This window comes from Mchenga conophoros, linkage group LG23 (genome assembly GCF_057382185.1).
Source record: "Mchenga conophoros isolate Kocher_MC1m ecotype Shallow Benthic linkage group LG23, M_conophoros_male_GT1.1, whole genome shotgun sequence".
Taxonomy (NCBI): Eukaryota; Metazoa; Chordata; class Actinopteri; order Cichliformes; family Cichlidae; genus Mchenga; species Mchenga conophoros.
Window position 1 is genome coordinate 46,332,057 of NC_140547.1, and position 25,728 is coordinate 46,357,784.

Genomic DNA, 25,728 nt, shown 5'->3' on the forward strand with positions numbered 1-25,728 from the left:
ACAAGGTCCACGTTTACGGGAACATCTGCTACAGATATGGGAGAATATTTGATTTCTATTGTAGACAGAAGCCACGGGTGTGTTCAGTCAAACGTTTAGAATAAACTTTGGTCTATAAATGTGTTTCATGATTTATTTTTAACTCCAACTGCTTATTTGTACTATGCTTTCATTTCAGAGTGCAATGAGAAATAAAAAGGATATTTTCAATAAAACTGTCACGATCCTGGGTCTGTGACTCAGTGTTTTCTGTTTTGTATTGTTAATCTTTGATTTCATGATGTATCTTTGTTTATTCTTACGTTTTGGTTCTGTGTTTTGTTGTACCTCTAAGTTCAGTCTTTGTATTTCCTGCTTTGTTGTGAAGGTCCGTGTCTCATGTCAGTGTGTTTAGTTTGCGTTTCCTCTGTCTCGTCTTGTCAATCACTCCCAGCTGTGTCCTCCTTCTGTGTCTCATTCCCTCGTTATCCCTCTGTGTATTTAAACCTTGTGTTTGCCTCTGTTAGTTGCTGGTTTGTCTGTGTATCTGTCAGGGTCCTGGGTCTCCTGAGCTAGTGGTTTCAGTTCTTTGTGATTTTTGTGTTATGTCAGTTTAGTTTGTGAGTTATTCTATGCTTCCTAGGTTTTGATTCCCTGCCCCCCTTGTTTCTCTGTGCACTCTGTTCTGTGTTTAGTCTTCTCTGTCCATTTGTTCCGCCCTGTGTTGTTGCCTTCTGTGTCTCCCTCTGTGTAACTGTCTATATAGTGATGTGTTGTGGTGCTTTGCTCCCACCCCTTGTGTTCCGTGTTTTCGTCTTCCCTTCGTGTACTTCTTCATATTCGTGTACTATTAGTTTTTAGGTTTTTGCTTAGTTTCCATGCTCACCTTCGCCATTTCTGTTTGTATCACCATGTGATGAATAAACTCACTTGCATCTGAGCTGCCTGCATAAAGGGTCCTTTGATAATTTACACACGGCTCGCAAACCGTGACAAAAACACTGGAAAAATTGGGCTGTTCTAAAACGTTTGACGGGTAGTGTATATATTTAGTTTATATATTTTCTTTATTTATAATAGTTTGTTTTATATTGTAGCAAAGTGTTACTTGGATACTTCTCTATGTGCTTCTTCATGTGCAATTTTGTTGCATTCTGAGCCTAAGAAATTTATTGTGATGAACTGCTGTTAGAATCAAGTTAAATTCTGATAAATCAGACAATTACCTCTCCAGCTGTTGTTACAGTCTTTGTTTATCGGGTCCTTACAGGGTAAAAGATGACGACACCTAAAGAAATCCTTCTGGGGACTTTGGAGGATTTGGGACGTGATGACTTTGAAAAATTTAAGTGGCATCTGAAGAACGGGTCTGTAGAAGGTTTACCAGCAATCCCAGAGAGTGAACTGGAGAATGCAGAGAGGACGGACATAGTGGATCTGATGTTTGATACCTACTCTATCAACACTTTTGAAGTCACTAAAAATCTTTTGGGGAGGATAAACAGAAATGATCTGTTGGAGAATTTAAATAAAACCATCCCAGAACCCACAGGTAAGTCAGGGAATGACTAAACAAAAAATACATAAACAATAAAAACCTTAGTTAACATTACACAGGTGCCATTAAAATCCATATAAATAATAAATCCAAAACACTTGCCAACACTTTCAGGAGTGAGAGACTGCAGAAAGCCAACAGTTTATATGTGTTTTATGCATCTGCACAAATAACCTCCTGTGTACACACATGAATATCTGCTCTTTGGGTTGGTTTGATTAAAATGGGACCAGCAGCAGGTTTTCTGCCCATTTTACAGATTTATATTGTCAGATTGGTTTTAGAGCTGTTTTATCAACATAAATGAGGCGACAACAACAGTTTGGGACACGTCACAAATATGATCAAAGTGCTTTCTCTTAAATCTATTTACCAGTTGAAGGTAAAGTTAAAAAAAAATGGCTGCCATTTCTTTCTGCTGTTTGGAGACCCAAACAAAAAAATGCCCAGACAGTAAATGCTTTTTATTATGGTTGATAAACAGGACACTAAGGTGATTGGTCAAAAGTTGGAGGAAAGCCACAGTTCTCCTTATATGACTAAAATCCACCATTTCAGCTCATGTTTTTTCTTCTGCAGCTTTCTTGGAGATTCCACTTCAGCCTTCTGCTGGCAACGCTCCCATTACCAAGCTTCCCTTAGGTAGTGTCATTAGAAGACATAGCATACATTTACACTGCTATGCAGATGATACCCAGCTCCATCTGTCCATGAAGTCAGATAACACACACCAATGAGTTAAACTGCAGGAATGTCTTAAAGCCATAAAGACCTGGATGGCCGCTAACTTTCTGCTTCTTAATTCAGATCAAACTGAGGTTATTGTACTCGGCCCTGAAAATCTTAGAAATATGGTATCTAAGCAGATTCTTACTCTGGATGGCATTACCTTGGCCTCCAGTAACGCTGTGAGGAACCTTGGAGTCATTTTTGACCAGGACATGTCCTTCAACGCACATATTAAACAAACATGTAAGACTGCTTTCTTCCATTTGCGCAACATCTCTAAATTTAGAAATATCCCGTCTCAGAGAGACTCTGAAAAACTAGTTCATGCATTTATTACTTCCAGGCTGGACGACTGTAATTCATTATTATCAGGATGTCCAAAAAACTCGCTGAAAAGCCTTCAGCTAATCCAAAATGCTGCAGCAAGAGTCCTGACAGGGACTAGAAAGAGAGAGCAGATTTCTCCTGTTTTGGCTTCCCTTCATTGGCTTCCTGTTAAATCCAGAATTCAAAATCCTGCTCCTCACATACAAGGTCTTAAATAATCAGGCCCCATCTTATCTTAATGACCTTGTAGTACCATATGACCCTGTTAGAGCACTTCGCTCTCGCTCTGCAGGCCTACTTGTTGTTCACAGAGTATTTAAAAGTAGAATGGGAGGCAGAGCCTTCAGTTTTCAGGACCCAAAAAGATAGTTGGGTTTTTTCTGTTGTATTATTGTAGGTTCTTTATCTTACAATATAAAGCACATTGGGGTGACTGTTGTTGTTATTTGGAGGAATTAAAAAAAAACTTTTATACTTGAAATTCTTTCATTTATTCTACATATTTATTCATCACTGGCTCCATAGTGTTGTTTATGTAATATGTGAAATGTTGCTAGTATTGATTTGGTGCTGTATAAATAAACATAATTAAATCGAATGTGTCTCTATAAAACCTGCCCTCAGTTATAACCCAAGTGTCAGGGCTCAATGGCTCATGAAAAGGAATGGAGTCAAGCACAGAACCAAAAAACGGAGGCTGAGTGACTTTTAACAGAAATGTATTTTACTAGATTTCTTGACGGAGAAAGCTGAATCACGGCTAAATTCAACAGCAAGCGAGGTATTATGAGAAGTGCAGAGCTGAGGCCAGAACATAAGCTGAGGCAGGTCAAAGGAACAACAGGGGCAGAAACGGGCGAATAGAAACTATCCAGGATCACTGGAACAAAGGAGATAATAATCAGAGTGGTCCACAGTGTAGTGAATGAGTCCAAGATTTAAAAACTAAGAGGTGTTACGTGGCTGCAGGTGGAGATCAGCTGGAGGAGGAGATGAATTAAATCTGGGTACAGAGTGAGATGTGGGTGCACAGGGAGGCAGGCAGGTGAGGATGGCAGTTTGCAAGAGGGAGTTTTCCCAGCAGTGGCAGGCCAGAATCCTGAGGTGTGACTTATGGCGAGAGTTGGAAGATGTATCCAGGTGCCGACTAGGGAACAGGAAAAGAGGGTTACGCGAAACAAGCTGAGGAGCACAAGACAAAATGTGAGGCAGAGAACTGACTGTGCTAAGCACACAATCTGGAGAAGGTTCATTGTGAGTGCTGCTCATAAATACTGCCGGAGTAATTGGCAACAGGTGAGGAGCAGGGAGGAGTGAGGAGGGCTCCACCCAGGCGAGGAGAGCTGATGCTGTGGAAAGTTACTCAGACTCACTCGGATCATGACACCAAGAGTCCAGTGAACTGAACACATAACCACAGTAACCAGAATGCAGTTTTCTCATTTGTGTCATTTGCTGTTTATTCATGCAGAGATTCTCACTGAGTGTCAGCTCAAACTCAAGTCAGACCTGAAGCAGAAGTTCCAGTGTGTGCTCGAGGGGATTTCTACAACAGAAAACCCGACCCTCCTGAGTCAGATCTACACAGAGCTCTATATCACAGGGGGAGGGACTGCAGAGGTCAATGATGAACATGAGGTCAGACAGATTGAAACAGCATCCAGGAAACCAGACAGACCAGAAACAACCATCAGACAAGAAGACATCTTTAAACTCCCACCTGGAAGAGATAAACCAATCAGAACAGTGCTGACAATGGGAGTGGCTGGCATTGGGAAAACAGTCCTAACACAGAAGTTCACCCTGGACTGGGCTGAAGACAAAGCCAACCAGGACATCCAGTTCATGTTTCCATTCACTTTCAGAGAGCTGAATCTGCTGAAAGAGGAAAAGTTCAGCTTGGTGGAACTTGTTCATCACTTCTTTACTGAAACCAAAGAAGCAGGAATCTACATCTTTGAAGACTTCCAGGTTGTGTTCATCTTTGATGGTCTGGATGAGTGTCGACCTCCTCTGGACTTCCACAAAACTGCAATCCTGACTGACCCTAGAAAGTCCACCTCAGTGGATGTGCTGCTGATAAACCTCATCAGGGGGAAACTGCTTCCCTCTGCTCGCCTCTGGATAACCACACGACCTGCAGCAGCCAATCAGATCCCAGACTGTGTTGGCGTGGTGACAGAGGTCAGAGGGTTCACTGACCCACAGAAGGAGGAGTACTTCAGGAAGAGATTCGGAGATTCGGAGCAGGCCAGCAGCATCATCTCCCACATCAAGACATCACGAAGCCTCCACATCATGTGCCACATCCCAGTCTTCTGCTGGATCACTGCTACAGTTCTGGAGTTTGTCATGAAGAACAAAGAGAGCAAAGATCTGCCTAAGACTCTCACAGAGCTCTACCTACGCCTTGTGCTATTTCACCTAAAAACGAAGGACATCAAGTATGATGGAGGAGCTGAGACAGATTCATGCAGGAAGATCATTGAGTCTCTGGGAAAACTGGCCTTTGATCAGCTGCAGAAAGGAAACCTGATCTTCTATAAATCAGACCTGACAGAGTGTGGCATCGATATCAGAGCAGCCTCAGTGTACTCAGGAGTGTTCACACAGATCTTTAAAGCTGATGAGTGCCACATGTTCACCGGTGTCGTTTACTGTTTCGTCCATCTGAGCATTCAGGAGTTCTTTGCTGCTCTTCATGTCTATCTGACCTTCATCAACTCTGGAGTCAACCTGCTTAAGAAACAATCTCCTCTCTTTAAAATCTTCCAGAAAACACTTACTGTAAAAGACTTCTACCAGAGTGCTGTGGACAAAGCCTTAGAGAGTCCAAATGGACACCTGGACTTGTTCCTCCGCTTCCTCCTGGGTCTTTCACTGCAGACCAATCAGGATCTCCTATGCATGCTGACACAGACAGGAAGTAGCTCACAGACCAATCAGGAAACAGTTCACTACATCAAGAAGAAGCTCAGTGGGAAACTGTCTGCAGAGAAAAGCATCAACCTGTTCCACTGTCTGAATGAACTGGATGATCGTTCTCTAGTGGAGGAGATCCAACAGTCCCTGAGATCAGGACGTCTCTCCACAGATCAACTGTCTCCTGCTCAGTGGTCGGCTCTGGTCTTCATCTTACTGTCATCAGAAAAAGATCTGGATGAGTTCGATCTGGAGAAATACTCTGGTTCAGAGAAGGCATTTTTGAAGCTGCTGCCAGTGGTCAAAGCATCCAAGAAAGTGCTGTAAGTGAATCTATGAACAAATATGTTTAATAATGCTAGATGAATAAAAGAATATGTCTCCATTGTTATTCTTCTTCAGGCTGAGAGATTGTAAACTCTCAAAAAGAAGCTTTGAAGCTTTGTCTGAAATTCTCAGCTCCCCATCCAATCATCTGAGAGAGCTGGACCTGAGCTCGAACAAGCTGCAGGATTCAGGATTGGATTTGCTGTGTGTTGGACTAAAGAGTCCTGACTGTAAACTTGAAACTCTCAGGTAAGGATACAGACTTTTTGACACTTTTTGACTCTTAAATCTGTAAGTTTATCTTGATGAGGACGTTCAAAGTCAGCACAATTTTCCTTTTAAGTTCCTGAGTTTATATTTTTGACTGTCAGGTTGTCTGGACAGATGTTTTTATTTTATTTTATTTTTTTACTTGTCCCTAAAGTCAGAACTAAGCTCACATGTAGATGACTTTCTGTTACTGGAGCAGCCTTCCTGAAGACAGCAGTGTGTTTTCATGCTTTTAAAGCCAAACTCACCTTTCTGACCTGGCTTTCATTTATTATCTATTTTTATTTGTTTATTATATATTTATTTCTACTGTTTAACTACTGCTCACATCTGTTATCCTCCTTTTTAATTGTTCATTTCTTTTTACCCAGTGTTTCTATATTGCACTTTGTATTTGTCATCTATATTTATCATGCACTACTTTGCTCATTTATTGTTTAGTTTTAATGTTATTAAATTCCGGTTCTTTTGGTATTTGTTATGGCCAAAAAGACACGGCTCAAAAGTGGTCTTTTTACTTTAAAAATGATCTTTATTTTACATATCCGGATATGGAGACCTGAACACACAACACACAACCCCAGGTCTGAAGCATAAAACAGGAAGCCTAGTCATTTATATAGACGTCACACACACTTTAAGTTTCGATCAAACACTCTCCTTAGTTTCACTTTTCGCCTGCAAAAGCATGTAATTTCCTGTCAGTCCTGTCGGCACAGAGTGTACTCAGAGTTGGGCCTTTCTTATAAAGCAATATAATCAGCATATAAGTATTTAAGATTATAAATTTTAACCTCAACAATGTTCTTTCCTGGTCTCTGGTTTGTTTGTTTGTTTGTTTGTTTTGCTCAGTTCTGTTTTTCTGAGGTTTTTTAAGTTATTAAATTTGTAACTGTAGTGATTTGTGTGTGTGACAGAGAGGCACTGCTAGGGATTTTTGACACAAGTTGTTCTTGTAAAATCAGTCTGTGAAGGTTCTCAGACATCCAGGTCACCGTAGTCTAAGGAGCTTGGAAAGAAAAGTGTCTGGACTTCTTTAAGTTTCCTTGAAGATGTTTCACCTCTTATGAGAGGTCTTCAGTTCTAAGGGTCAAATGGTGGAGTGGGGCAGTCAGTGAAAGGGCAATGGTGGTGGCTCAGGGTTTGTATGTTTGGGGGGTTCAGAGGGAAAAGATGAATGCAGGTCTGGAGTTGGTGTGTGAGAGCAGGGAGTGAATTCAGCATCCTGACAACCTGGATGAAGCTGTCTCTCAGTCTCCTGGTCCTGGCCCGGAGGCTCTTCAGTCTCCTCCCTGATGGCAGCAGGTCCTGACAACCATGTTGTCAGGACCTGGGGCTTTGCGTGTGTTGATCCTGGCAAGGGATCTACACACACTGTCTGGGGATAGTGTCACCACCCGATCGTTGGGGGGTGGAGTCTTCTGTGCTGGGGGTCGTTCTGTGTCTCAAAGCGAGAGAAAATTTCACTTAGCTCTTACGGTAATGTGGTGGACCCGACAGCGGTCTGAGGAGTGGGCTTGTAGTCTGTGATGGTCTGTATCCCTTGCCACAGCCTCTGAGTGTCTCTGCTGTCACTGAAGCTTTGCAAAATCCTCCTGGATCACTGCATTTCCACCTCTCTGATGCATGTGACAGGTTTGCCCTTGCTGTTGTTTGGCTCACCTCATCTCCAGCTTTCAAGGCTGCATTTCTCACCCTCAGGAGCCTGTAGACCTCACCTGTGAGCCATGGTTTCTGATTGGCCTGGACAGTGGTCTCTATGACCTCATCGATGCCTTTTGAGATGTAGCCAATGACAGTTTCTGTATATTCCTGCAGGTTTGTGGTGTTGTCATGTGTGGCGGCCTGTTTAAGGATCTCCCAGTCTGTGGTGGAAAAGCAGTATTGCAGGTCCTTCTGGCCACACACGTACCTGCTTACGAACTGGTTTAGTGACTTTGACCAGGGACCTGTATGCTGGCATTAGCATAACAGTGATGTGATCAGAGGCACCAAAGTGGGTGGGGGGCTTTGTAATCTCTTGGTGGTGAAAACATTGTCCAAAATGTAGTTTCCTTGTGTTGGAAATTCAATGTGTCTATGCAGTAGTAAACATAGGGGGTGTCCAAATTCATGGGCTGCATCCTCCTGAGGACGCATTTGTAGACCGATTACGTCACAGCGACACGATGAAGGTTGATCCTGAATAAATAATCCTGCTGATCCAAGTCCAACACTGAGTTTGTAAAAACATGTTTGTCAATCATTTTGTTTGGTTTCTGAGGAAAATGATTCAATAAGTTGCTGCTAATACACAACATTTCATCATATTTCCTCATAACCCTCTTTTGTCTGACCATTTGATCCCATTTGAATTTGCAATAAAGGATCCACAGAGTTTGGTGACAATAATGACAGTAGATGTTTGTGTGAAAGTGCTGGAAGCAAATGAGTGTGTGATGTTCTTTCAGTGTTGCACTTTGTAGACGCTCCCTGAGCACTGGTCTCACAGCCAGCTGCACATAGAGACCAGTGTTGTTAGTCCAGGTCAGAAGATGACTTGTTGGAATGAAAATGAGCTTGTAGTTTGTCTGCTTTAATAATGTGACTGGAAAAAGGTGTTGGACTTCAAATATGTCCATTTCTGTCACACTTCACCTTTAAAAGTGAAGCCATGTGGTTCCTGGAAGGAAAAACACGACTTTTTCAAGTCTTTGTCCTGTTTTTATGAGAAATGTACGACTTTAATGTTCTTTTTTTTTTTTTTTTTTTTTTTTTTTATAAATTTGATTTTCAGTAACAGCAGCATGTTGATTGAATTGAATTGAATGAATGCTTTATTGGCCATATGCAGGTTGCCCCACAGAGGAATAGGACCCCCCTCCCCCCCCGACTTACACACACAACAAAGACATCACATGGGAATACAGTCGGAGATCGGCAGCGTTACAGAGAAAACACTGAAAAAAGACACAACAATGGGAAAAGTACAAGAGGAAAAAAAGAGACCTCTTCTCACGCTTGGCACCTATGGGAGGACAGCATGAGAACAGGAAACAAAAAAAAAACTCCTCTGCACAGAGAGCACCTAAATGTCCACATCACAACATTGGAGCACGTGACAAGCCACAGGGGTTGGATAGGGGGGTGGGGAGTGATCTGAAGGAACACAGCAGTTGTCCTACACAGTGCTACCATTTCAGCGCGGCACACAGACCCGCCGTCTTCCCCCACAGGAAACAAGCATCGAAGGCGTTTGGAAAGGGAGGGGGATGAGTGCGTGCTTATCAGTGTAAGTGTATGTGTGTGCGTGTCCAGAGTCCAGCTGAGACAGTGTCCTTCGCTCTATCAGGCTAAGTAAACAGTCTGCCAGCCAACCCAGGTGGCCTTGCATGGGATGGGAAGAATAGTCATCACACAGTCGTTATCAGGGAGTTGTTTTGGTCGGCTCCAGCCTTGGGCCTGAGCAGCTGGCACCGTGGTGTCTATATGTTGAATATTGTTGATTTCTCCTTTATGCGAGCAGCTCCGAATTTAGCACTCTGACACTGGTCTCTCAATCTCCCGTTGGAGAACTGCGAGCCTCCCCATGATGGTATCAAACTTCTGTTCCGTGGTGTTGTCATTCTTTTGATTCTGAGACCTCACAACTGCAGTGAGCCGTTCTGCGATGTGATCCAACTTTCGCTCAAGGGTCTCATTTTGAGCAGGCCCCTCTCTGATGTATCCCATCATATGCTCAATGTTGATATTTTGAGTTCTCACGGCAGCCGTAAGCGTCTCCAAGGTGTTAACCATGCTGCGTTCGTTGTGAGAGGTCACGTCTTGTCCCATCGCTTCAATTCCAGCGGTCAGCCTTGGGGGGGTTTGAACAGCTGGTTCCGCTCTCTTATTTCTCCGATAAGTCAGGGCCAAGCCAGCTCCGATCAGCAAGAACCCTGTTATCATGGTTCCGAATAGGTAGATATCCTCAGCGTCCTCGATCGACAGTCCCGCCAGGCACAAGATCCTCCAGGTCTGCCACCCATCCATCGTGTATCCGGCAGGGAAAGTCCCTCCAGGGCACTCGGGCTCTCCCGAGCCCAGACTTCTCATTGAGAAAAGGGTGTCAATAGCATTCAGAGACCAGTGATCAAATCCATAATTCTCTTTTAGGTTTTAGAGAACGACAGTGAGAGACTGTTCGAGGGAAAGTAATAGAGACAAGACAAGGACACAAGAGGCTAAGCAGGGAAGATAAGGGGAAGGAGGAGAGGAGAAAAAGTGCGACCGCCTTCGCCAAGAGCCAAGAGAAAAAAAAAGTGCAACAACAAAACATTGAACATACAGTAGTTTGCTGTTCAGTATTTACAATACCCCAAAAGATAACAGAAATAGAGAAGGAAAACAAACAAACAAACCAAAGAAACCCCCACAAAACAACAAAAAACAAACAAACAACAACAAACAAATATAAAAATAAAATATATAAGGGACATTCAGTGTACAGTTAACTATGATAGTGCTATAGAAATATGGCATCCGGTCATGATAAGGTGGTCATTTTAAATGTTTCCATGTACATCAGGAATGGCTGCCATGCCTTAAGAAATTTGGTGGTTGAACCTGCCAGTGTATATCTCATCTTTTCTAAATGTAAAAACCTCATGAGCTCTGCAAGCCACTATTCATGTGTGGGAGGAGCTTCCTGCTTCCATCTTAAAAGTATAAGGCGCCTTGCGATAAGTGAAGCAAAGGCAATAGAATGCGAATAGCATGTTGGCAAAGTGATGTCTTGAGGTATCACCCCAAAGATAGCCGTTAGAGCAGAAGGATCATATTTAACATTATACATCTCTGACAGAGTGTTAAATATAGACACCCAATAGTTATGAAGATTGGGGCATGTCCAAAAGGTATGAAGGAGCGAACCTGTTTCTGCTTTACATCTGTTACACAGAGGGTCAGCTCCTGGATAGAACTTGGCTAACTTTTCCTTAGAGATATGTAATCGGTGTAGGACCTTGAATTGAAGGAGCCCATGCCTGGCACATATCGAAGAAGAGTGTACCCTCCGGAGAAAAGATTGCCAGAGTTCATCTGTTATAGTCATCCCAAGGTCTTTCTCCCACTGTGCTTTAAGGATGAAGAGAGAAGGAGATTGAAGATCTAATAATATAGCATAGATTTCTTTAATCACCCCTCTCTTATGAACGTTTATATTAATAATTTTATCCAAAGAAGTTTCCTCAGGTAGTTCCGGAAATGAAGGAAATCGACTCTTTACAAAGTGACGAATTTGTAGTTAGCGGAAAAAATGTTGCCGAGGAACATTAAACTGCTTCAGGAGCTGCGTGAATGAGGCAAAAATCCCATCTACAAAAAGGTCTTTGATATTTCTAAGGCCATTACTTTCCCATATTTTAAAGGCAGAATCCATCATGGAAGGTGGGAACATATGATTTGAGCAGATAGGTGCTTTAATTGACATTAAGTGTAACCCCAACCTTTTCCTACATTGCACCCAGATTCTGAGCGAGTCATACAACAAAGGGTTACGTTTATAGGTGTATAGTTCTAATGGGAGAGCTGAACTCAACAAAGCTGATAGGCAAATTTTGCCACAATTGGATGACTCAATTTGGAGCCAAGCTGGAGTCTCTGTAGTAACATTACTCATCCAGTACAGCATATTACGAATATTTGATGCCCAATAATAAGACTGAAAGTTTGGCAAGGCTAATCCACCCATTGGCCTAGTCCTCTGCATGAAATCTTTACGAATTCGTGGACTTTTGCCATTCCAAATAAATGCAGAGATATGCTTATTCAGTGTTATAAAATACTTATTGGGTAAGTAGCATGGGATACATTGAAATAAATAAAGGAACTTGGGTAGTATGTTCATTTTGATAGAATTGATGCGGCCAATTAATGACAGTGGTAAATTGTTCCATCTCTGAAGATCTGTCTCAGTATTTTTAAGCAGCGGGACAAAGTTTCTTTCATAAAGACCTTTGTATGAGTGGGTAACCTTAACCCCCAGATAGGTCACATACCCTGATTTAACGTTAAATTGAAAATCTGAAAATGAAATCTTCCTGGCTATAGAGTTGACACAGAGAAGTTCACTTTTATGCAGGTTCAACTTGTAACCTGAAATATTATCAAAACATTCAAAAATGGCACGGGGAAGAGAGCACAAAGGCTCTGACATATACAGCAGGAGGTCGTCAGCATATAAGGATATTTTGTGCTCCTGGTCACCTCTGAAGATGCCCTTAATGCAACTGTCAGCTTGCAGTTTAATCGCCAGTGGTTCAATTGATAATGCAAAAAGAAGAGGAGATAAGGGACAACCTTGTCTCATACCACGGAGAAGTGGGAAATAAGAAGAGAATAACAAATTTGTTCTAACACGTGCCATAGGTGAGGAGTAAAGTAACTGAATCCATGAAATGAAATTAGGGCCAAATCCAAATTTATGTAGAGTATAAAACAGATAATCCCACTCCACCCACTCAAATGCCTTCTCAGCATCGAGTAATAAGGCAATTTCAGGGGTTGTAGTTGACTTGGTGTGTAATATGTAGGGATGGGTATCGTTTAGGTTTTATCCGATACCGGTGCCAAATCGGTACTTTTGAAACGGTGCCGGTGCTCAAACGGTGCTCAAACCGGTGCTTAAAGAATGGAGAACACAAAATTGGTCCAAAATCCTCTCATGTTCAGCTGTTTTTTGTAAAAAGATAACAATGTTAGCCTTTTCTGCAGCTATGGGGCATATATGGTATCACTCTTGGCTGGAAGCAGTGCTTAAACAATGGAAAAAACACAAACTTTGTCCAAAAACCTCTCATGTTTAACTGTTTTCCACTTTTTCTTTGGTCATTTTAGCCTTTTTGGCCAGGGTGAAGGGAGTATCTGCCATCAAACAAGAGGACAGCCGCATGTAGCTATGATGATGTTTGCTAGATCACCTTACATGCATTAATGTAATAACGTGTTTAGCCTACTCAACGTAAATTGCGCTGTCTACACCGGCTCTCTCTTACCTCTTACCCGCCCCTGTTGCTTGTCTTGTGTTTCTATGGTGTATTGATAGTCATGTGCTTTTGTGCCGAGGTGTTTTTTCTGTTATCAAACTGTTCTCCCACTAGGAGCTCAGTCTGAGTGGAGTTTTTTTTCTCCTCCTCTTACCTCATGTAGTGTATTTTCGTTGTTTTTTCCTATCAGCCTACCTTTCTGACATATCTGCCCAATGTGATGTTTGTGTAAAGTTGGTCAGAAGATTCCTTTGTAAGTGCGCATGCGCCATTAGCGTGCTGCCTGCTGTAACCCTAATTTCCCTCGGGATGAATAAAGTATTCTGATTCTGATTCTGATTACACACGAACAACATTAAGCTACTCACGCAGAGAAGAACGGCTGCTGCTGCATCATCATCCGTCATCATTTCTGCTACACTGGCAGGGCTAGGGGCCAGGACTCTACTCTTCGTGTTTTTGGGGGATGTTGCTCTGGGTCCGATAACTGGCAACCCACCCGCAGTAGATGTGCTCGGTGTGAGGTCTCGCAGCAAGCTATCAAATACGGCGCATTTCTGGGCTTTTAAAAAAAACGCTATGCGTTCATCGGATTTGAGGTGTTACCTCCTTTGACAGTATCACAGTATCAGCTTAAAGCACTTGTTGCAGGCTGCTGAGTTTGCATATTTTGCTGTGAAGTACAGCCAGACTTTGACCGCTTCGCCTTGGGCATTTTTAATCTGTAGCTCTGCTCAACATACGTACCTGGGCCTGCCTACTATCCTCGGAAACGTAAAATGATTGGCTAGAAGTGTATCACAGCTCAGGAAAAAAAAGCACCGAAATAAAGCACCGAAATGTGCGCTGCTTTTCGGTCTGGTTACTACCGTTTATGTCAGAACCGGTGCCATCATGGCACCGGATACCGGTACCCATCCCTAGTAATATGTTTAAAAACCTGCGCAGGTTGAAAAAACCATGCCTACCCTTCACGAAACCTGCCTGATCTGGAGAAATTAACAATGGTAGATGTCTGTGAAGGTTCTCAGTCATCCAGGTCATCATAGTCAAAGGAGCTTGCAAAGAAAAGCATTTGGACTTCTTTAAGTTACTTGAAGACGTTTCACCTCTCATCCAAGAAGCTTCTTCAGTTCTAAGGTCAAAATTGGGACTGATTGGGACCCACACCCAGTTTCACACCTTGGCTCAGGCGATTAGAGGATCGTGGCTCAAGAGTTGGGAGTTCGCCTTGTAATCGGAAGGTTGCCGGTTCGAGCCCCGGCTTGGATAGTCTCGGTCGTTGTGTCCTTGGGCAAGACACTTCACCCGTTGCCTACTGGTGGTGGTCAGAGGGCCCGGTGGCGCCAGTGTCCGGCAGCCTCACCTCTGTCAGTGCGCCCCAGGGCAGCTGTGGCTACAATGTAGCTGCCATCACCAGTGTGTGAATGTGTGTGTGAATAGGTGGATGACTGGATATGTAAAGCACTTTGGGGTCCTTAGGGACTAGTAAAGCGCTATATAAATACAGGCCATTTACCATTTACAGGCCATCAGGGGGTCCTTTTGTCCCTCTGTGGGGGGATACTCCCACTAGGTTTATATCTGGGACTCTCCACCATTTGACCTTAGAACTGAAGAAGCTTCTTGGATGAGAGGTGAAACATCTTCAAGTAACTTAAAGAAGTCCAGACGCTTTTCTTTGCAAGCTCCTTTGACAACAATGGTAGATATTGCTGCGGGTCCCTCAGATTTCACGCCATCTTCAGGTGTTACGCTAACATGAAGCTGCTTCACTTTCATCCTTGTAGTTAGACAGTTAGATGGGATTATTAGTGGGATAGTAAAAATGAAAATGACCTCTTACAGCTTTCCCAATCATTTCTAGGTCTAGGAAAGTCATTATGGACACATAAGGATTTGTGGAAAGAGCAGACCTCAATCTCCAGCATATCCTGGGTCTGTTAGTCAAACCTCAGATTCAGGAGGATCACGATCTTTATTTAGAGAGCTTTCCAGTCACCTTTCTCACTCACTATGTATTAATAGACATCTCTGCATTGAATCATATCTGTTATTAACCTCTGTCTCTCTTCCACAGCATGTCTTTATCCTGTCTTCCTTCTCTCACCCCAACCGGTCGCAGCAGATGGCCGCCCCTCCCTGAGCCTGGTTCTGCCGGAGGTTTCTTCCTGTTAAAAGGGAGTTTTTCCTTCCCACTGTCGCCAAAGTGCTTGCTCATAGGGGGTCATATGATTGTTGGGTTTTTCTCTGTATCTATGAAGCGCCTTGAGGCGACTTTTGTTGTGATTTGGCGCTATATAAATAAAATTGAATTGAATATTGCTTTAGCCTGAGAGCAAGTGTTTTTGACAGTATTTTTAAATCTACATTTAAGAGTGATATAGGACGATATGATGAACACTCTAATGGATCCTTATTTGGTTTCAATAGGAGTGAGATGGGTCGCTTGTCGAAGCGTTAGGGGAAGACATTTTGAGACCAATGACTCAATGAACATGTCTCGTAATAAAGGTGATAAACTGTCTTTAAAGGTCTTGAAAAATTCAACCGGATACCCATCCGGACCCGGGGATTTGCCATTCTGCATTGAGCTAATCGCCAATTTAATTTCTTCCACTGTAATTTGCTCCTCCAATTGGTCTCTGAATGGCGAGGTTAAAGTCAGAACTGTCATTCCATCAAAAAAAGCCTCAAACAGTTCAGGCGTGTTTAAAGATTCAGAATCATAGAGACTGGAATAGAATATTCTGAAACTCTCCTTTATTTTTTGTGGTGTAGTGGTGACATGTCCAGATTTAGTCCTAATTTCAGGGATTATACGAGTTGCTTCTGATTTACGAAGCTGATGTGCTAAAATTTTAGATGCTTTTTCTCCGTGTTCATACCATCTTCCTCTAGATTTAAGAATCATAGACTCTGAATGCTGGGTTGAGATTAAATTTAATTCAGTTTGTAACGTTAGTCTTTGTTTATACAAATCTGGACAGGGGGTTGTAGAGTGTTGCTCATCCAATTGCGAAATAAGGTGTATCAATTCAGAAAGACGTTTCTGTTTCTGTTTTCTAGTATATGAACAGTATGATATAATATGGCCCCGCAAGAATGCTTTTAAGCTTTCCCAAACCGTACTATAGGCCATGCCAGGCGTAATGTTTGTTCTTATAAAGATATCAATTTGTTTGGAAAGATATTCCACAAACTCCTTATCTGACAAAGAAAGAGGATTGAGTCTCCAGGAGTACACAAAGGGTTCATCCGGGAAGCTGAGTTCCAAAACAAGTGGACTGTGATCAGATATTACTATGCTATTGTATTTACAAGTCTTGATATTGGGAAGCAATTTTTTGTCAACAAAAAAGTAGTCTATACGAGAATACGTTTGATCCACTGCAGAAAAAAAGGAATATTGTTTAGTTGAGGGGTAGAGAAATCGCCACGCATCAACAGCCCCATAGGTTTGTAAATATGACTGTAACACTAATGAGGATTTAGGGAGTGGAAGTCTTTTATCTGAGGAGCGATCTAGTACTGGATCCATAACAGTATTCATGTCCCCTCCAAGGATCAATTGGTGTGTATTGATCTGTGGAAGGGAATTAAGAAAGTCATTGAAAAAAGTTGAGTCATTCCAATTCGGAGCATATACGTTTGCTAAAATAAGTGAAGTATTAAACAGGGACCCTGTCACAACTACATAGCGACCATTTGGGTCAGCTATTGTGTGAGAGACTACAGGGAGTGCAGAATTATTAGGCAAATGAGTATTTTGTCCACATCATCCTCTTCATGCATGTTGTCTTACTCCAAGCTGTATAAGACGGTACGGTGTTATCCTAATAACAAACCGTGGGTAACACAGGAAGTCAAAGCTGTCCTCAACATGAAGAAGAAGGCTTTCAGGAGCAAAGTGAAGGAGGAGATGAAAGCAGCACAGCGGGAGGTGAAACGCTGCCTGAGGGAAGCAAAGGACACCTACAGGAGGAAGGTGGAGCAGAAGTTGGAGAGGAACAATATGAGGGAGGTCTGGAATGGTGTGAAAACCATCACAGGCCACAACACCAAGAAAAGCACAGTGGGGGGGACTGTGGAGAAGGCAAACGAACTTAACAACTTCTTCAACAGGTTTGACCAGCCCACAACCCCCCCACCCTCACCCTCACCTTCACTACAGAGTCCTCCCCCCACTCTCCTGCCTCCCTCGCTTCCCCCCCTTCCTGACACCATGACACCCCCCTCCTCCAATCCCTCTCTCAGCAGCAAGACATCTCCCCCCCTCCCCTCCTCCCAAACATCTCCCAGTGTCACAGTGGATCAGGTCAGGAGGCAACTGAGGAAGCTTCGCCCCAGAAAGGCAGCAGGCCCAGACAAGGTGTGTCCTAGGATGCTAAAGGCGTGTGCTGCTGAACTTGGGGAGCCGCTACAACGAGTCTTCAACCTCAGTCTGCGACTGGGGAGAGTGCCCGCCCTATGGAAGACATCCTGCATCGTCCCGGTCCCCAAAAAGAACCGGCCCAATGAGCTGAATGACTTCCGACCGGTGGCACTGACGTCACATCTTATGAAGACTCTAGAGCGGCTCTTCCTCAACCTCCTCCGACCACAGGTACAACATGCCCAGGACCCACTACAGTTTGCATACAAGGCGGGTGTCGGAGTGGAGGATGCCATCCTGTACCTCCTACACAGAGCCCACTCACACCTGGATGGGGGAAAAGGCACGGTCAGGATCCTGTTTCTTGACTTTTCCAGTGCCTTTAATACCATCCGGCCCTGTATGCTTCAGGAAAAACTGAACAGGATGGAGGTGGACCCCTGCCTGGTGGCTTGGATCTCCGACTACCTCACCGACAGACCACAGTACGTCAGGCTGAAGGACATCACGTCTGACACTGTGGTCAGCAGCACAGGAGCACCACAGGGAACTGTGCTGTCCCCTCTTCTCTTCACCCTGTATACCTCTGACTTCTGCTACAACTCTGAATTATGCCATATTCAGAAGTTTGCAGATGACACGGCCATCATGGGGTGTATCTGGGATAATCAGGAAGAGGAGTACAGAAGTCTGGTGAGGAACTTTGTCGCATGGAGTCACACAAACCACCTGCAACTCAACACCTCAAAGACTAAGGAACTGGTTGTGGACTTCGGGAGGTCCAGAGAAGGTCCACTGGCGGTTCAGATAGAGGGGGAGGAGGTGGAGGTGGTCAACAAGTACAAGTACCTCGGGCTGTGGGTGGACAATAAACTGGACTGGTCATGCAACACAGAGCACCTGTATAAAAAAGCCCAAAGCCGACTGTACTTCCTCAGGAGGCTGAGGTCTTTTAACATCTGCAGGAAGCTCCTGAGGATGTTTTACCAGTCGGTGGTTGCTGGAGTACTTTTCTATGCTGTGGTGTGCTGGGGGAGCAGCACAGCAAAGGAGGACTCATCCAGACAGGAGAAACTGATCAGGAGGGCTGGCTCTGTGGTCGGCATGAAGCTGGACACTCTGGTGACAGTGGCAGAGAAAAGGACATTAAAGAAACTGATGGACATTATGAACAATGCCAGGCATCCTCTGCACACGGCCATAAACAATCAGAAGAGTCTGTTCAGTGACAGGTTGCTTCTCCCCAAGACAAGAACTAACAGACTTAAAAACTCCTTTGTCCCACACGCCATCAGACTGTTTAACTCCTCTCTGGAGGGGAGAGGGAGGGGAAACAGGAGGACAAAGGAGGGGGGAACAACTAAGCTGTAGTGCCTCTTCACCTCACTGTACAATACCTTGTGCAATACTTTTTGTAAATAGTCAACAGTGCAATAGACTCAATACTTGAAATGTGCAATTCACTTGTATTTTTATTTTTTATTCCTATTTATTCTATTTATCCCCTTTGTATATTTTATTTATATTTGTCTCTGTATTTATATGTGTGTGTGTGTGTGTGTGTGTGTGTATATATATATATATATATATATATATATATATATAACAATTCTGTAACTGTAACTTCGGTCGTTGCTGTGCTTTTTGGAAGTCGAATTTCCCAGAGGAACCCACCCGAGGGATTAATAAAGTTCTATCTTATCTTATCTTATCTTATCTTAAGCTCGAAAGCCTACTACCAATTAAGCATATTAGGTGATGTGCATCTCTGTAATGAGAAGGGGTGTGGTCTAATGACATCAACACCCTATATCAGGTGTGCATAATTATTAGGCAACGTCCTTTCCTTTGGCAAAATGGGTCAAAAGAAGGACTTGACAGGCTCAGAAAAGTCAAAAATAGTGAGATATCTTGCAGAGGGATGCAGCAGTCTCAAAATTGCAAAGCTTCTGAAGCGTGATCATCGAACAATCAAGCGTTTCATTCAAAATAGTCAACAGGGTCGCAAGAAGCATGTGGAAAAACCAAGGCGCAAAATAACTGCCCATGAACTGAGAAAAGTCAAGCGTGCAGCTGCCAAGATGCCACTTGCCACCAGTTTGGCCATATTTCAGAGTGCCTGGAGTGCCCAAAAGCACAAGGTGTGCAATACTCAGAGACATGGCCAAGGTAAGAAAGGCTGAAAGACGACCACCACTGAAAAAGACACACAAGCTGAAACGTCAAGACTGGGCCAAGAAATATCTCAAGACTGGTTTTTCTAAGGTTTTATGGACTGATGAAATGAGAGTGAGTCTTGATGGGCCAGATGGATGGGCCCGTGGCTGGATTGGTAAAGGGCAGAGAGCTCCAGTCCGACTCAGACGCCAGCAAGGTGGAGGTGGAGTACTGGTTTGGGCTGGTATCATCAAAGATGAGCTTGTGGGGCCTTTTCGGGTTGAGGATGGAGTCAAGCTCAACTCCCAGTCCTACTGCCAGTTTCTGGAAGACACCTTCTTCAAGCAGTGGTACAGGAAGAAGTCTGCATCCTTCAAGAAAAACATGATTTTCATGCAGGACAATGCTCCATCACACGCGTCCAAGTACTCCACAGCGTGGCTGGCAAGAAAGGGTATAAAAGAAGACAAACTAATGACATGGCCTCCTTGTTCACCTGATCTGAACCCCATTGAGAACCTGTGGTCCATCATCAAATGTGAGATTTACAAGGAAGGAAAACAGTACACCTCTCTGAACAGTGTCTGGGAGGCTGTGGTTGCTGCTGCACGCAATGTTGATGGTGAACAGATCAAAACACTGACAGAATCCATGGATGGCAGGCTTTTGAGTGTCCTTGCAAAGAAAGGTGGCTATATTGGTCGCTGATTTGTTTTTGTTTTGTTTTTGAATGTCAGAAATATATATTTGTGAATGTGGAGATGTTATATTGGTTTCAAAATAAGTAATTGAAATGGGTATATATTTGTTTTTTGTTAAGTTGCCTAATAATTATGCACAGTAATAGTCACCTGTACACACAGATATCCCCCTAAAATAGCTCAAACTAAAAACAAACTAAAAACTACTTCCAAAAACATTCAGCTTTGATATTAATGAGTTTTTTGGGTTCATTGAGAACATGATTGTTGTTCAATAATAACATTATTCCTCAAAAATACAACTTGCCTAATAATTCTTCACTCCCTGTATAAATGGAGTATTCTTATTAATCAAAATTGCTGCACCTCTGGCTTTACCATTGAATTTGGAATGAAAAATTTGTCCAACTCAATTTCGTCTTAATCGGGCATGATCTGTATTCTTAAGGTGTGTTTCTTGAAGAAACGCTACATGTACTTTAAGATAAAGAAGATGAGAGAGTACCTTATTTCGTTTCACTGGGTGGTTCAATCCCTTCACATTCCAACTAATAAAGTTAACATGGCAGCCATTACTCACAGCAGTTGAAGTGTCATCAACAGAAGCCATTACCATATAAGTACATGATGAAAAAGGCGGTTCCAAACGCAAATATCAATTCTATCATGGGGGTACACTGAAATGTTGTTGTTAACAATAATCTGAGCAAATAATATACAACAAAAAAGAAAAAAAAACAAAAGAAAAAAAGAAGTAGATAAGTCCCTCCCACCCACCTCCCAAAGCTCCCCTGCTTCTATTAAGAGTCCCATTCACCTTATTAATAACCACAGCCCCACATGAGCAGAAGCATCTGAACTATGAATCACACATGAGAGAGATACTCCCATACAGCTTATGACAAAATTTGATCCGATTTGATTGATGACCCTAATCATGACCTTTTGACCTCCCCCCTCCCCCCCGGAAGTGTGTAATTTGATCCCCTAAGCGTGACGAATTGCATCCGGAGAAGGGAGGGGGAAACCCCGGAAGCGCGCCACCTGTTGTTGGAAAAAAAAGAAAAAAGTTTTTAGAGGGAGGGAGGGTCTGCAGCATGGGAGGGGAATAAAAGCAGAGCGGTGATGCAGCAGTTGATTCAGTGATGTATAGAGACAGAGCGGCAGTTAGTTTTCCACAAACTCATAGTTTGAATTCTGTTTCAATATTATGTCAATTTTCTCTGTATTTCTTTTTTTTTTACAATAGCAGATGTAATTTTACTTTCTTAAGCTGCACCGGCGTTTGTAATGGGAATAAAGAGTGACTTCCTATTGCCTGTAGAGAACCGTTTCTTTCAATAGTATTTTATTTTCCTATAATACAGATGCAGTAAAAAACCTTTAAGATGATCAGCCTAGCAACAAATTGCATTTTTAGGCTACACCATAGCTTGTGATGAAAAGAAGAACTTTCTATCCGCTTGTAACCTACAGGCTGCCTACCCCGTATGTGTAAAAAAAAAAAAAGAATAAATATCCCTTAGTGAATACTTTTCTTTGAATACTACTTTTCCTTTTGAGAGCCCTTTTTACAAGGGACTGAAAAAACAAACCATAATTGCCGTGACAGGCGATCTTGTTTCACACACACACACACACACACACACACACACACACACACACACACACACACACACACACACCGCGGGTCAAGGAGGAATGAGACAGCAGATATCAGTTTTTTCTCAATGCTTATAACCTATAACGCGTCCCCCCCCCCAAAAAAAAAAAATTATTATTATTAAAACATCTATATGAGGTAGGTTTTGCGCAGCCTGCTCCTTGGTAGAGTTTTTTTCTTCATTACTTTTACAATGGGTTTTCTCAATAGACAGAAAATGATGACGCTGAGGAGTCAACAGCCAATATTATCATTGCTTGTAACCCGGTAAATAATTTCGTACATCTCCCAATAAAATAAGTCTTAGTGGAAAAAAGCTCATATTCGAATAAGTTTATTAAAGCACCCCCCTCTGTGGGAAAGAGTTTTTTTTCTCAGAGTCAAGTTTAAACCATGAGGCGAGTTTTGTCAACAACTGTTGCCCATAAGGTAAAACAAATATCCGCCTCTAAGTCGTATTTTACCGTTGCAGAATGTGGAAAACAGACAGCGTTCACAAGAAGGCATTCAAAAAAAGGAAATTGGATACCCCAACTCTCCCGACTGCACACACACACACACACACACACACACACACACACACACACACACACACACACGCTTGCATAGATAAACTCTGAATATAGTAGTGGGACTTCAGCTGTTTATGTAACTTACTATCTTAAGACTTTTGTATCTACAATAATTAGTTTCCTTGGAACCAGATCCCTACCTGTTAATAATTCTCCACTGTACCCATGGTTCAGAAAATTACAGTCAGCCTGCCAGGGACACGTCACTCAGAGAGCTTTTAGAAACATGAGAGGCATCCATATATTTAGAGCACGGGCCTGTTATCAGAAAAAAGTACAAGCCGGAGTTGAATGGTGTTCAGTTTCACCTTCCTTCCTGTTGCTCTATGACGTAGTTTGAAACAGAAACCACAAGTGAGTCAGTCTCGGGTCGAGGTTAGGATTTCCAAAATCAGAGTTCACGCACATGTAGCTCCTGATCATATATGTTCATATGTTAACAGTCTTTTTCTTCCCCTTCTTTATTTCTGTGGGAGTCAGGTGGCAGGAGCTCTGTGGTGGTATTTCATCTCCAAAGGCATTGAGTATCTGGACACTGTGTTTTTCATCCTGAGGAAAAAATTTAACCAGGTCACCTTCCTGCACGTCTACCATCATTGCTCCATGTTCACGCTCTGGTGGATTGGCATCAAGTGGGTGGCAGGAGGACAGTGTGAGTAGCTTACAACACAGCAGACATCAGCTATATGATATATATATGAATTTATCAGCATTGCTGTTGATAAAGCCTTCACCGGCTCTGTAGTTTTGTGGTTTATACTGGGTGAGGGCTGGGAAGAGACACAAATGCCTTGGTGGATGCTTCAGGAAGCTAAACCAAACATGTGGAGCTACTTGTCTATAAACCTTTTATTCACTACTGGTTAATGTATTCATTATTGTTGTTTGTTGAGCTTATTTTTTTTTATAATATGCATCTGCATATTAACAGCCATGCTAGCAACTCTGTAAAGGTATACCACAGGCAGAGGAGCACTTTGAGCTAAGTGCTAATGCCAACAAGGCAACATGTTGAGAGTAATAGCATTTAATCGCTGAAGTTTACTATTGGGTACAATGTTTATCATGTTCACAGTATGTATTTAGCATGATAACACGCTATCACTTGCTAATTAGTAAACACAGGTGCAGCTATATGTATATTTGCAAGTAGATGATTGTGACTGAGAGTAAACTGAGTCTGAACACTGATGAGGAAGCTAGATGACAAATTTCACTGAAACCCACAAGCATAGTATCGTCATATGTAGCTTGGATAGTTTAATCTGGATTCATGGGCCCCTGGACCTACACTTGTTTGTATCTCCCACCCCCTCAACTATTGTCTTTTTATTGGATACAGACAGCAGGAGTTCAGAGCAACTCAGTTTAAGATTTTTTTTAACTATAGTAAGCAGAACAAAATTAAAAACTTATTGTTTCTTCTACTGCAGCATTCTTTGGTGCACATATGAATGCGATGATCCATGTCCTGATGTACCTGTATTACGGTCTTGCCTCCTGTGGACCTAAGATCCAAAAGTACCTGTGGTGGAAGAAGTATCTGACAATTATCCAGATGGTAGGTTGATTTCCAGGGTGGCTGATTTTGAAATTAAATATACTGATTGTAGGGATCATTTGACTGAAAATCGTTCTTCTTGCTATGAAAGAACGGTGAAAACAAAATATGGTGCAAAAGCATAACTCTTATTCTCTCTTTGGGGCTCAGATTCAGTTCCATGTCACCATCGGTCACACGGGCTTGTCTCTCTATCTCTAAAGACAGAGCACATATCTGAACCACTGGAACACAGAGGTAAGAGAAATCTGTGGAGATACATGCGAAGGATTAAACTATAAATTAGTTAATATTAGATTATTTCTGCCAAGAAAAATGTTGCCTGAGTTGATGTAGCAGTAATCTTGTTTGCGTTGGCCATGTTTCTTTTGGTTTGTGTTACCTTACCTGCTTTTCTTTCATACTCTCTTTAGGTAATAAAGCCACATCTTTACCATGAAGCTACCTTTGGCTCTGGTGTTTGCACTCACCCTCCCCATCATCAGGGCTCAGGTTCCCCACTGGGGCCCGTGTCCAGAGCCTGCTGTTCAACCCGCCTTCAGCCTTAAACAGGTACCAGTGACGATGCAGACTGTGCAGAATATGCTGAACACATTAGGCGTGAATGTCATGAGATACTTCTTCTCTCGCACAGTTTGAAAAGGAAAAAGCTGACACCACAAACATTATCAGAGATTTCTGTTTAAATATTTTCATATGTCAAAGATTTGCTGACTGTTTATGATACATTCTTATTAAGTAGCAAAATGTACATGTTTAGTAATTGCTGGCATTTGTGATATAGATCAGAATAGTGTGTGGTGGAAGCAGATAGGAGTGTTTGTCATCATATTTGTCTCTGTATCGTGTGGGCACCAAAAAGTCGAGGCTGGTAGACACATGCATATGGACATAATTAAATACAACTACTACTAATTATAATTACACCACAGTTAAACAAGAATTTATTAATATAAATATTGTTTTCATGTGAAAAAAATAATTTAATTTATTAAAAGTACTTTTTATTTATATAGTTTATAATATATATATATATATATATATATATATATATTTTTTTTTTTTTTTTTTTTTTTTTTTTCAGCATTTCAGCATAATCTTTGTTGTAAGTCAACTCAGTACCCAAAGTATTGTGTAAGTAAAGCTTTTCAGTACCTTTAATAGCATAGAAATGTGCATACATTAGTAACTGAATAAATGAAGACAGACTTTTTCCCAGAGGGGAAACTTGGCAAAACATTGTGTTTAATTACTTCCTCAGCTGGTGTAGAGTAGGTTTTTATAAAACACATACCATACATACCATATATCAGAGTATGTAGATTTATTCATAGTCTGCCGACCCCCTCTTCTTCTTCTCTGTGTTGGTGTTGTTGTTGTTCGTGTGCGTGTGTGTGTGTGTGTGTGTGTGCGCATGTGTGTGTGCGTGCCTTAGAAGTCAATTAATACATTAGCCATACTTAAAAAACATCTGAATTTCATTTAGAAATGAGATTCTAAGTTGTAAGGAGGAATCTTATGCACAGCCAGAAACATGTTTCCCCACTTTCACAATGCTGAGGTGTCAAATCCACAACCCCCAA

The 25,728-nt window shown here is 42.3% G+C and overlaps 1 protein-coding gene across 1 annotated transcript; it reads left to right on the forward strand.

The window, feature by feature from the left end:
* The first annotated feature begins 1,257 nt into the window (after window positions 1-1,257).
* Window positions 1,258-15,378, forward strand: LOC146548151 (NLR family CARD domain-containing protein 3-like). Its single transcript, XM_085266193.1, has 5 exons — window positions 1,258-1,531; window positions 4,065-5,838; window positions 5,918-6,091; window position 6,330; window positions 15,197-15,378. The coding sequence occupies exons 1-5, from the start codon at window positions 1,258-1,260 to the stop codon at window positions 15,260-15,262; spliced, it is 2,289 nt and encodes a 762-aa protein (XP_085122319.1). The 3' UTR covers window positions 15,263-15,378.
* Window positions 15,379-25,728: the final 10,350 nt, after the last annotated feature.

What these genes read in the sequence shown, in the direction of transcription:
- LOC146548151 (XM_085266193.1), top strand. Translation starts at nt 1,258, where the DNA reads ATGACGACACCTAAAGAAATCCTTCTGGGGACTTTGGAGGATTTGGGA. An exon ending in AACCATCCCAGAACCCACAG is followed by an intron (nt 1,532 to 4,064) that starts GTAAGTCAGGGA and finishes TTATTCATGCAG; the next exon opens with AGATTCTCACTGAGTGTCAG. An exon ending in AAAGCATCCAAGAAAGTGCT is followed by an intron (nt 5,839 to 5,917) that starts GTAAGTGAATCT and finishes ATTCTTCTTCAG; the next exon opens with GCTGAGAGATTGTAAACTCT.